The sequence below is a fragment of the Myotis lucifugus genome, unplaced genomic scaffold (assembly GCF_000147115.1).
Source record: "Myotis lucifugus unplaced genomic scaffold, Myoluc2.0 scaffold_389, whole genome shotgun sequence".
Lineage (NCBI taxonomy): Eukaryota > Metazoa > Chordata > Mammalia > Chiroptera > Vespertilionidae > Myotis > Myotis lucifugus.
In genome coordinates, this window is record NW_005871437.1 from 788,168 (window position 1) to 801,340 (window position 13,173).

Consider the following 13,173-nt stretch of genomic DNA (forward strand, 5'->3'; position numbering starts at 1 on the left):
AAATTTTTTTTAAAGAAGTCTGTATCATTTACTAGGTATCTTATAAAAAATTTTCTGTTTCAGGTCTACACATTCCAATTTGTCAAAGTCTACTTAAAGAGATATTTTTGCACCATACCAGAGAATAAGATTTGGCATATACCAACTACAAATATGACCCCCAAACTTTCAACTATCAAACCAAAGAAAACTGGTACTGCTGTAAATTCATCTATTGAATTAATGATATGCTCATTAGAGAGGTCCTTATAGAAAAGGTACCATTTAAGTTCCACATTGCATTATATGAGCCATTTAAAATGGGACTTATCCATCTTTGCTCTATTCAGAAAAATTTTGACTTATAAAACAATTCTGTTTATCTATTTCTCTATCTGACTTATACTTTGATTCTTGGTTTGCTTCAGGTACAAACTCATACATTTATACATACTATTTTGCTACTAAGAATGAATATTTTAAAATATTTATAACAATTAAAATATAAAAAATTAAGTAAGATATAAAAATAACAAATAAACATATTTAAAGGTACATGGTCTTCAGATCCTAGGTAGAGAACATCACTCACACTCTATATTTCATGATCAAACAAAGCAATGGCCCTAACGAGGAATACCAGAAAACAGGAAATCCTTGGTAATCTTCCAAAGTCCTAGCAACTTTTCCAAAAAATATAAATAAATAAAATTGTACTGACAAATAAAATAATGACTAACCTATTGAGCCAATAGCTTTAGGGTAAAGACCTACCTTCCTCAGACTCTTTGTCTTGCTTCTGTAACATCTGCTGCTCTGGGGGTAGGGCTTGTTGAAGAAGCTGCATGTAAAATTCATTCTCTTTTTGTACTTCCTTTTGCTTCCTTAACCGCATTTTGTAGCTTACATAACTTTTGAAGCCAAAGCCCAAAGTCACCACAGGGTACCCAATACTAGAGAGAAGACAATCCAGCCAGTAATTGCAAGTTAAAAACAAAAGAACACATGCATCATACATATGAGGACACCTATGACTGAAATTAAGAAATAAACTCTAGATGATGATAGTTGAGCATTCAGCAAACACATAAATAAATGGGGTGTCTGCTGTGGAAATCAGAAGCAGCTGGTATGTAGAACAAACCCCCAGGGAACAGTGGGACCATTAGACCATAAGAAGCTGCCCATTAGAGTTGGTATTCTTCAAGCTAACTCAAGAAGTTACCACAGTGATTGCTGGGTACAGTGGCTAATGTTGTTGATTAACATTGGAGTGCCTTGTGCAATATTAGAATTTGGGCATCTGTATGCTTTTAAGATCTAACAGGGTAGGGATCATAAGTCAATATCATAAGTGTTAAAAAATCAAAAGGACATCATTTGTTTTTTAATGCCAGAAAACAGGCTCAAATTCAAGTGACTAATTTAATATTCTTGCTACCTGAGGGAATAAAAGTTGAACTATTTTCATTCAACTCATCAGTCTGTTTCAAAGCCTCTGCAAATACTGTCAAAACTCATATTATACTTCATTAATTTTAAAACTTATCAGTCTCTGGAAAGCAATGGTAAAAAAAAAATAGGCTCATGTGAGAATTAACAACAAAACAAGTTTCATGGTTAAGGTTAAATGAATAAATTATCTTAATATTAATTTACATTTTAAAAGAAAAAATAATATTCCTTTAAATAGTAATAATATTCCATTAAATATTAATATTTTCTTGCTTTTATAAATTAGATAAGAAAATTATAAATTCATTTATGCTTTATGAAATAGCCATATATTTCATCAAGACTTTTTAGGATCAATACCTGATCATTATGAAAACAGATAACATTTATCAGATACTTATGTATTTGGCATTAAGTTAAACACTTTACATACATCACTTCATTTCATCTTTCCCATATACCCATGAGACGAGTCCCTAATATACAGGTAGGAGAACTAAGGCTTAGAGACAGTGACATACATGTTCAAGGCAACAAAGCTGTTAGGGGACAGAGCTGGCATTCAAACACTCATTTGCCTGAATAGAGAGAGCTCATGCTCTTTGCCACCATGTTACGTGGTCTTCTGGGTTCACATAAAATCTCTAAGAAAAATTTACAATTGAACTTACCATTTACATTAAAAACATTGAACTGAATTATAGATTAAGAATATACATAATACTCACCAGTGAGCAGCAAATGGACGACAAAGGTCTACATGAAAATTTTTGAGATCTTTAAATCTAATTGCTGCTTCAATATAAACAAAGAGTATCCAGAGGGACACTGTGGGCAAACACACTCCTCTTTCTGTGGAAAAGCAGCAGAGAGACAAGCATCAATGGTACATTAACTAACAGAACAGATGGGTTGTTTGAAAGACTGGTTCAACTACAGTTACTTTCATTAAGACTTTCAAACAATTAAAAAGCAATTTAATACAAACTGAAAGCTTTTATATGACAAAAGATGCTATGGAATCATAGGAAGAAATAAAAGACAAACATTCTGGCAGAAAATATTTACAGTATATGTAAACAAAGGAGTTATAGCCCTAACATACAAAGAGCTCCTATAAATCAACAGAAAGGCAATGATTATAAGCCATAAAAGAAAATACATAGATGGCTAAAAAGCATATAAAAAGAGGCTCAATTTCACTACTGATTAGGGACATACAAACTTTAAAAATGAGATTCCTTTTTTTAACCTATCAGATAAGCATAAATTTAAGACATGTAATCGTATAGGGAGGGTATGAGAAAGGGTTCATTCTCATACTTGGCAATGATATAAATTGAGGCAAACATCTTAAAAGGCAATTTGGCAATATAATTAAATTTAAAATACTTAAACCGTTGACCTAGAAATTCCAATTCCAGAAATCTACCCTACAGAAATATAAGAACCTTGAGGTAAGTATATAAGAATATGCACTGTATTATTATTTGTAACAGTGAAAAAATAGAATTAACTAAAATGTCCATCAATAGGGAACTGTTTAATTTTGGTTAACTTATATAATAAAATATGATGCAGTTTTCAAAAGAATGAAGATCTGTACTAATATGAAATATGTAAAAAAAATAAATTATTAAGTACAAATGAGCTACAACACAAAGAAATTTTTCTGACACTGAAGTACTATTAAATAAATTTTTTTTCTTAACTACAAGCTCATATTCCCTTTGTAATTAAAAACAATTTCCAAGGAAGAAAAAAGCAGCTTGCAACAGAATAAGTTGCAAATAAGAAATAATTTTCACTGGTTTTAGAATCAAAATCTGCAGCGAGGTCCATGTTTGTCAGGATGTGACTAATAATGGGGTATTTTATAAAGATGGACTATATAGGCATGAGGTCCAACAACTGTGGAAAGAGCTCCTTTTAGACTGTATAAGGCAAGCAAGTTACAAAAGAGAGACTAGGGGAGAAAAATCAGTGACCTAAAGCTTTTTGCTAAGGATCTTTGGGATGAAACAAACAAACAAATAAATCATACAAGCCGAAACCGGTTTGGCTCAGTGGATAGAGCGTCGGCCTGCGGACTGGAGAGTCCCAGGTTCGATTCCGGTCAAGGGCATGTACCTGGGTTGCGGGCACATCCCCAGTAGGAGATGTGCAGGAGACAGCTGATCGATGTTTCTCTCTCATCGATGTTTCTAACTCTCTATCCCTCTCCCTTCCTCTCTGTAAAAAATCAATAAAATATATTAAATAAATAAATAAACAAATAAATCATACAATTTTGGAACTAGAAAGAATATCATTTAGCCCTACTTCCTTATTTTACTGAAGAGTAAAGTGAGGCCCAGAGTTTATACAAATTGGTCCAAGTTTACAGAGATAATACTAAGTCTGCTTCTAAGGAGAATAAACCTAAGTTCCCTTAGGCCTAGTCCATAAAGAAGGAAAACACTCCAACCTCTGTGAAGGTAGCTAATCGACTCAATCATTCTTATAGATTATACAAAAAAAAAAAGGTATTTTTACAATATAGGATGATAGACAGCAACCTTTAGGAAAATGCATCTTCATCTTAGTTTCAAAATAATTTATATTCCCAACTGGCCAGTGTGGCTGGGTTGGCTGGCTGAGCAGCGTCCCATGCACCAGGAGGTTCTGGTTCAATTCCCAGTTAGGGCACATGCCCTGATTGTGAGCTCAATACCCAGTAGGGGGCATGTAGGAGGCAGCCAATTGATGTTTCTCTCTCATCAATGTTTCTATCCCTCTCTCCCTCTCCCTTCCTCTCTCTGAAATCAATAAAAACACATTAAAAAGTTATATTCCCTACTCCCTATATTAATTTCTAAGGTTATCATAAATATAATTTAAAAAATTACATTACAGAAAAAAATAGAAAAATTTGGACAAAATATCTGTATTTCTAAACCTATCAAATAATAAAGTAAAATTATGTTGAAAATATTTTTGAACAACAGTCATGTTGTACATACAATTTTGTATCCTATTTCCCCCCTCTCAACAGCAAGGGGAAAAGTTTATAATATAATATTCTTTTGTGGCAATATATAATTTCATCAACCATTCCTAATATTCTTAAGAAAGAATTTTACATTTTAACAACTGGGGAAAAATTAATCCCAAGTTATATAAACTGCACTCATGTTTGTTAGGCCCAATAGCAACACAAAGTTGTTTTGTTTGTTTGTTTGAGCTCCAATCATTCCTAATTAAAACATACTTAGCAGCTTAGCTATTCCAACATACATTTCTGAGCCTAGGGCTAAAGAGAGGCCAGTATCACTTATGACATTAGCTTCATTGCTGCCCTGTGGGTCACCCACCAAACTCGTTCCCAGTAGATTCTATGAATAGTTATATGAGTAGTTTTTTCTTAACTACTGAGACATTATTAAAGTAATTTAGGAAATCATTATAGTTCATCAGATTCACAGATTATCTGAGCTGGAAGGCTCCCTTAAACATTATCTAGATTACTCCACTTCCATATGACAAAGAATAAACTGAGACCTAGAGACAGTGACTACTGTAAATGGTAACTCACTCGAAACAGGCCCAAGCCAAGGAAATACAAGGAAGAACTGGTGTGTAGGAAAATCTCTTTAATTAGAGGAAAGCACACTCAGAAACCATCATGCTAGCTTATAAATCAAGTCACATATGAAGGAGTGGTGAAGATGGAGATGGAGAAAACCATGCTCATGATGGATACTTTAAATAACGGAGCTGAACTGCGTCTTCTACATGGGCCAGCACCACCCTCTAAGCAACTTTGAGAAGAGGATGAATGTTGCTCCAGAGAGCTTTTATTAGCTGGTGTTCCCTAAGTGGTCAAAATCCTACAAGTTGCAGCTGGTCCTAAGAATCAAGTTTCAGGCAGCTTCACAGACAAGTTAAATGATCACATCCCTATGCATCTGATGTTCAGTCTTTGACAGTGGAGTGGAACTGTCAAAACATCTCATTTCATCTTAATTAGAAATAGCAGTAAGAAGAAGGGAGGTGACTGTGTAACTTCAAGTCAGAACATACCTGAAACAATAAATTTTGGTTAAAAGAACTACTAAGGTCTCATTGGTGTGGCTCAGTGGTTGAGTGTCAACCCATGACCTAGGACAGTGATGGCGAACCTATGACACGCGTGTCAGAGGTGACACGCGAACTCATTTTTTTGGTTTATTTTTCTTTGTTAAATGGCATTTAAATATATAAAATAAATATCAAAAATATAAATCTTTGTTTTACTATGGTTGCAAATATCAAAAAATTTCTATATGTGATACGGCACCAGAGTTAAGTTAGGGTTTTCAAAATGCTGACACGCCGAGCTCAAAAGGTTCGCCATCACTGACCTAGGAGGTCATGGTTTGATCCCTGTTAGGGCACATGCCCAAGTTGTGGGCTCGATTCCCAGTGTGGGGCGTGCAGGAGGCAGCCGATTAATGATTATCTCTCATCACTGATGTTTCTATCCCTCTCCCTCTCCCTTCTTCTCTCTAAAATCAATAAAAACATTTTAAAAAAAAGATAAGGATTCTTAAAAAAAAGAAAACCCACTAAGAACTAGGGAGATTAGGGTGATGAAGTGCTTAAAATAACACACAAGGAAAAGCTGATGAAACCAGAGATGTTTTACCTCCAGAAAAGAAGACTTGAGAGGATATGACAGTGTCTTTACTCTCTAAAGAAATATTAATGTGGATGGAGGTTACACTTTTCAGTGTGGTTCTAATGCTAGGAGGTCCAATATTTGGCCTTGAGGAGATGACCTGCAGCTCCCCTGAAATTTTAATGAAATTTAAAATTTATATCCTCTAAGTCAGATCAGTAAGTCCAAAAACAGTTAAGACATACTAGGTCAAAAGTATAAGGAAGAAAATTCTGGCTCAGTATGAGAAAGAATTTTCTATTACAGATGCCCCAAAACAACAGTAGTACTAGTAAGTGCCTTGTCACTATAGGTTTTCAAACAGAGACTAAATACCATGTGTGAGGAATGCTATACCAAATAAGGCTTCAACTAAATGACCTCTGACTTCCTTTCAATGCTGAAACTCCCAGAACATTTTTCCTATTTGGCACATAGCTGTCTTCAAGTCTACCTAAATAGAAATCACTTTGACTTTAAAAAAAAATGATGATGAGAGCCCTGGCCAATTTGGCTCAGTGGATAGAGTGTCGCCCTCAGACTGAAGAGTCCCAGGTTCCATTCTAGTCAAAGGTACATGCCTTGGTTGTGGGCTCGATCCCCAGCCCTGGTTGGGGCGCCTGTGGGAGGCAGCCAATCGATGTCTCTCTCTTCCTGTCCCTCCCTCTCCCTTCTTCTCTCTCTGAAAAATCAATGGAAAAATATCCTCAGGTGAGGATTAACAAAACAACAACAACAAATGATGATGACAGCAGTAATAATCGAGATATCAAGTCATAAAGGCTTAAACTTTTGATTTAATAATGAAAAAATAAAATATATTTTAAAGGTATATTATAATCTATTAGGAAAAGACAACTTTAAAATGTCTACATTAAACTGAACTCTAAATAATTTATTTAAAGATTAATCACATTTAAGAAGTCTGAATCTAAGATTTTTGTCCATCTAAGAAATCATTAAGACTTACCTGTGTGCCATACGTACTGAACCCATACATATGTGCTAGCAGCAAAAAAAAGCCATTGTATGGGGATGAACAGCAGACATATGATATTTGACGTGAATGCTACACAAACAAAAAACACTGAGAAGGCCTAAAGGGAAAAACAAAACAAAATAAGAAACACCTCTTAGAACCTGTTATTTTCAAACAGAGATTATTAAAAATATATTGGACAAAATCTCTGAAACTGCCATGCAATAACTACAGAGCAAGTTGTAACAGGAAATTTTAAACATTTAAAATCAATCATATAAAAAGTAGTGTTAATTTAATGTTAAAGAGTAATCCTGTTTATGGCCTCAAATCATGAAGAACTGGACTAAAACAAATTGAGGTTGGTTCAAGTGAGTTCACTTGAACTCCACAGGTAGGTTACTAAAAGAACTAGCATTTTAACACAGAAAAATCTCCTCTCTCCTTACAATACATTCCTAAAGAGCCTCATTCTTAAAGGGTAGGCTGCTGGAGCACATATGAACCAAACTAAATAATAAGAATTATGCTGATGTTAGTGATTTTACTAATACAGCTTTCCTCGGGACACACTTCTACCTATTACCAATGGGACATGAGCTCAAAACCATCTTTTCAAGGCATAGATTTGCTCTGACCAAAGCACCATGCCCAGGTAGAAAGAGTTATAAGTTTAAGATGTGGCTATGAAACACAACAGAACTATAAGACCTGTGCCCTTGCTCTAAACCAGCAATTCTCAACACATGGTCTGGGGATCTCTAGCAAGTCTTCCAGGTCAAAACTGTTTTCATAATAATACTAAGATGTTTCTGTCTTTTCCACACTCATTCACTCAAGAGTATGGTGGCGTTTTCCAGAAGCTACATGATATGTGATACTACAATCGACTGAGTTTAGAAGCAAATATGAAAATCCAGCTGTCTTCCATTAAGCCAGACATTATATAAATTTGCAAAACTGTAGTCGATCTTCCAATTTTTTTTGTTTTGGAAAATATATTTATTTTTCATTTAAAAATGTAATTTGTATTAACAGGTAATAAGTTTGTTATTATTTTTAAGTGAATTAATAAATATTTAAGTTTTTGTTTTAATTTCTAATATAGTAAATATGGATTAATGTAACCCTCATAAATAAAAGCTCTTTGGAGTCCTCAATAATTTTTAAGGATGTAAACAGGTTCTGAAACCATAAAGTTTGAGAGGCACTGCTCTAACTCTAAGCCAATCACCAACACAGTGATAGGGGCTCCAGAAACATTTTAGAGTAGGACGGGGTAACTGCTCTTCCTCCACCACTCTGTCTCCCTCCGGGAGTCCTCCCTTCCTCCCCTTCTTTTCACTGCAATGGTAGAGGAGGAGGGATTATAACTTGATCAATGGGTTTAACAAAACAGCCTTAGAGTCAGTTCATAGACTCTATTTAGCTCAATACAGTCCTCTAAGTATTACTAATAAAATCTACTTTAAACGGTTTCATTATCAGTTATTGAAGATTTTCTTGGAAGGGTTATTAAATTCATTATACTTGAAAAACGTATTAATAAACATACCAGTCCCTGGTATCTGAAGGAATCATAGACGCTTCTGATGAAAAGCCAAAACGGCCACAGGTATTCAAATCTGAACTCCAGGACAAAATCTGCCAGGAGGACAAGTGCCCACACTACCAGAAATTTCAGGTATAAAAATGTACTGCAAAATACAAAAATAAATAATTAATTCACAGTCATTTGTGAAGAACTAGAAAGAGAAAAATGCACTGTTTTGCTTAAAAGAGACAAAAAATATCTTCATATACCATGAAAACAATGGAGATGTTGCCGTGGGCCATCTAAAATGTCAAAGCTCTGGTATTCATTCGGAGACCCACAACTATCAAAATAAAATGATGACCAAATTATGCTTAATTCCATTTAAGGTGGGAAAAAATTAAATTTCACCATTATTTTAAAATGTGCTGTCTGCCTTCAAATATCGCAACTCTCAAAATAACAGCTTACAAGCTGCTGAAGGCTTCACATTTGCTGTTTTCCTACCTCTCTACACCTGTATGAAGTCTTTGAAATTGTTTATGCACATCCCTACATGCTTGAAGAATTCTGTCTTTCCCCCCATTTCTCCTCCTGCCTCCCTATGTAGTTTTCATCTGCATTAACCAAATTAAAAACAAATGACTTGCCATGGCAACTGAGCTTGGCTTTGATAATTTCCTAGGGATATGGGGGCTCCATTCTTCGTAAGCTGGGTACCTGGAAGTGACCTTTGTTTGGTTCTAGTGGCTTTACAGATTTGCTATCATATTAACAAATGTCACTGAACATGTAAAATGCTGTAATAAAAATAGAACAGGTTTTATTTAATAAATCCTTAAAAAACAAATGACTTCCCAAAAGAGCCAGAAACCAACTTAGGGAGCAGATGCCAACACTAAGGGCTGTGAGGGCACAAAAAAGCATACATTAAAGAAAAAACCCTGAAGTGTCCCGGCCTTGCTCTGTAAATGTGTGCTCCCAGTTCCCTCTGGACTTACGTTAAATAGAAACATACTCTGATAAGCCAGTCAGAACACATATCTAACCACTGCAGAGCTCAAAACAAGGTAAGGGCAGGGCTTAAAAAATATATTTTTCATGTCCATTCTTCCAGTTCATTAACTGTATAATAGATAATGGAAGCCTTCAGATTCTACCCATTAATAAACCCCCAATTCTAGGTCCTTAACCCAATTCTAGAGCAGGTTAAATTTAGGTATTTTTTAAAAAAAGGTTTTCTAGCCCTGGCTGGGTTGATTGGAGCATCAGTCCATACACCAAAAGGCTGCAGGTTCAGTTCCCAATCAGGGCACATACGTAGATTTTGGGTTCAGTCCCTGGTCGTGACAGGTACAGAAGGCAACCGATGGATGTTTCTCTCTCTCTCTCTCTCTCTCTCTCTCTCTCTCTCTCTCACACACACACACACACACACACACACCTCTCTCTCTCTCTCTCTCTCTCTCTCTCTCTCTCTCTCCCCACCCCACCCCACCCCAACCTCCCTGTGTCCCTCCACTCCCTCCCCCTTCCTCTCTTTCTAAAAATCAATAAAATGTATCTTTGGGTGAGGATTTTTTAAAAAGGCTTTAAAAAATATACCGATTGGAGATAAAATTCACTTTGACTTGGCCTAGAGCAGTGGTTCTCAACCTTCTGGCCCTTTAAATACAGTTCCTCATGTTGTGACCCAACCATAAAATTATTTTCATTGCTACTTCATAACTGTAATGTTGCTACTGTTATGAATCGTAATGGAAATATCTGATATGCAGGATGGTCTTAGGCGACCCCTGTGAAAGGGTCGTTCGACTGCCAAAGGGGTCTCGACCCACAGGTTGAGAACCGCTGGCCTAGAGCCTTGCATGGTGTTTTACAATACAAATATTCCAATAATGCCATGATTAAATTAGCTGTTTGAATATATACCAGTAACAACAAAAATCAAGACTTTCAGAAATAAATTTGAAATAAAGTAAGATACAAAAAAGTATATACCTCTGGAGGAAACAACAGAACCAGGATCCACCACTGAGGACTCTTTCTGTGCCCTCTGAAGCTATACAGGGAAAGATGTCAAGAACAGACACATACGACCCTCAATAATACAGGACCATAATGATATCCCTAATTTGCAACTAGGGTCAATTTCTAATACTAATTCTTGGTAGACCTTTTGGGCTTGATAGTAAATAAGTTTCAACTAAGAGGTTTACTGTAGAATAGAGGAACCCAAGGTAAACCAGAAGAACACAGGCTTGAATCCTAAACCCAGCCTTATAGTTTCATTTCACTAGAGTCATGTTAGCCAGATGAGAACAGGGCCCTCACTCTCACCCATTAAACCCCATCACTGATCCAGGGGAAAGCAAGGCATATTTTATTAGAAGGAACAACTGAATCATACAAGCATTCAGGAGCACAAATACAGTTTGCGACTAGATTGCCAAGCTACTTGGCTTTAAAACTGAAAGGCTTTTTTTTCTTGTTTCTAGGTTTTAAAGAAGAAATAATACCGTTCGTCCATGTTTTGAAGGCATTTAAGAAACAGCATGGAAATTGCCTGGCTGGTGTGTCTCCGTGGTTGAGCATTGACCCATCAAACAAGAGGTCACCGGTTCGATTCCTAGTCAGGGCTCATGCCTGGGTTTGGGCACATGCAGGAGGTAGCTGATTGATGTTTCTCTCTCATCAATGTTTCTATCTCTCTTTCTTCCTCTCTCTTAAAAAAAAATCAATAAAAACATATTTTAAAAAAAAGAAAGCCGAAACCGGTTTGGCTCAGTGGATAGAGCCTCGGCCTGTGGATTGAAAGGTCCCAGGTTCGATTCCGGTCAAGGGCATGTACCTGGGTTGCGGGCACATCCCCAGTAGGAGATGTGCAGAAGGCAGCTGATCGATGTTTCTCTCTCATCGATGTTTCTAACTCTCTATCTCTCTCCCTTCCTCTCTGTAAAAAATCAATTAAAAATATATTAAAAATAAAAAAAGAAATAGCATGGAAATGTATTTACTTCTCTGATGAATCGTTCTTTCCATGGGGCTGCCTTTGGAATGTAGCTGTACCTCATCATGTCTCTAGTCATACTATTCTCCAGGTGGGAAAGGTAGAGTACTACCAACTGTTCCTGCCCCAAATGCTCCCAAGCATGGCAGGATCCCAGTCTAACCGGCAACACTCCATGCCACTATAGCATCATCCATACAATGGCAGCCTATTGAACACTTTTAAAATACTCAATCATTTAAACCTAAGGCAACACAAAAATGATCATCTTTGTTACAGTGACTACTCTTTTTCAACTCAGTAACTTCAAGGGGATCCCCTTTTACATATTTCATTTCTTTTCAAACAAAGACTCGCATACCTTTGATGTTCCTTGACACCCAGTTCTTACTGAGTCAGTTTAGAAGGAAAGTCGATTTTTTACAAACATATGCCATACCTCAGCTTTTCTCAGTCTCCCCTTTTAGGTGGGCCTGCGTCTAAAAATCAAGAAGCAATCTAATTGACAAAGTTGATTTTACTCTAGAACGAATCTTGAATTCTACGAATTCAGTCTTAGAGGGTTTTAAAAAGTTTATGATAGTTGCCTGATGCGGTATTCTCTTAGTCCTCTTTATTAGTAAATGATGTCTATTGTCCTTCTATAGGTTAATATACAAAAGTTAAAAGACAAGTAACCTAAAATGACTGCTCATTACTGTAGAACCCCTAATTCCTTTCTTTAAATGTACTGAAAGTCATATAATTTTGCCAAATCCAAAAACATGACATTCTAAAGGGTGAGAAAATTAGACAGGATTTTAAGTCATTATAACTTAAATATTTCTTTTAAACCACAAAGAACCAAAATCTGTGGGACACAGTGAAAGCAGTCCTGTGAGAGAAGTTCATAGCTCTACAGACCTACCTCAAAAAACAAGAAAAAATGGTAATAAATTATCTAACCCTACAACTTAAAAAATTACAAACAGAGCAACAAGAAAAGCCTGGAGTAAGCAGAAGGAAGAAAATAATAAAGATCAGAGCGGAAATAAATAACATAGAGACAAAAAAAAAACAATACAAAAGATCAATAAAACCAAGAGCTGGTTCTTTGAAAGGATAAACAAGATTGATGAACCTCTAGCAAGGCTCACCAAGAAACAAAGAGAGAGGACCCAAATAAACAAAATCAGAAATGAAAGAGGTGAAGTAAAAAAATACTATGAACAACTCTACTCCAACAAACTGGACAACCTAGACGAAATGGACATATTCTTAGAAAAATAAACCACGAAAAAAATATGATTAAATAGAAAATACTTTATACATACAGTTCATAATATAACATGCTAACTTGATGTTACTTTAATTCTCTGATCCAAATAAATTTACTAAGAACTATAAAACATCTTGAAAAAAAAATTAAAAGCATAACTATAACAAAAAATATTTCCCATAATAACATATGAAAGAAGGGCAGACCAGTGATGTCTTTTGACAGTCTTATAAGTTTCTATTTTGGGTGCCAGAGAAATAAAAAAGAGACATGTGCAATT

At 35.7% G+C, this 13,173-nt stretch overlaps 1 protein-coding gene and 1 long non-coding RNA gene across 2 annotated transcripts in view; both read right to left on the reverse strand.

The window, feature by feature from the left end:
* Positions 1 to 7,112, reverse strand: part of MACO1 (macoilin 1) — a 43,995-nt gene extending 36,883 nt beyond the window's left edge. Inside the window, exons 1-3 of the mRNA XM_023743425.1 lie at positions 7,083 to 7,112; positions 2,163 to 2,286; positions 754 to 932 (exon numbers count right to left, since the gene is read on the reverse strand). Of these exons, the coding sequence (XP_023599193.1) occupies positions 754 to 874 (121 nt within the window). The 5' untranslated portion in view covers positions 875 to 932; positions 2,163 to 2,286; positions 7,083 to 7,112. The remainder of the gene's footprint in view (positions 1 to 753; positions 933 to 2,162; positions 2,287 to 7,082) is intronic.
* Positions 7,113 to 8,651: 1,539 nt separating this feature from the next.
* Positions 8,652 to 11,071, reverse strand: LOC106699403. The gene is made up of 3 exons (XR_002826077.1): positions 10,627 to 11,071; positions 8,895 to 8,968; positions 8,652 to 8,788 (listed from the first exon to the last, which is right to left on the reverse strand). It is a non-coding gene; the product is annotated as an uncharacterized LOC106699403 (long non-coding RNA).
* Between the last annotated feature and the right edge of the window lie 2,102 nt (positions 11,072 to 13,173).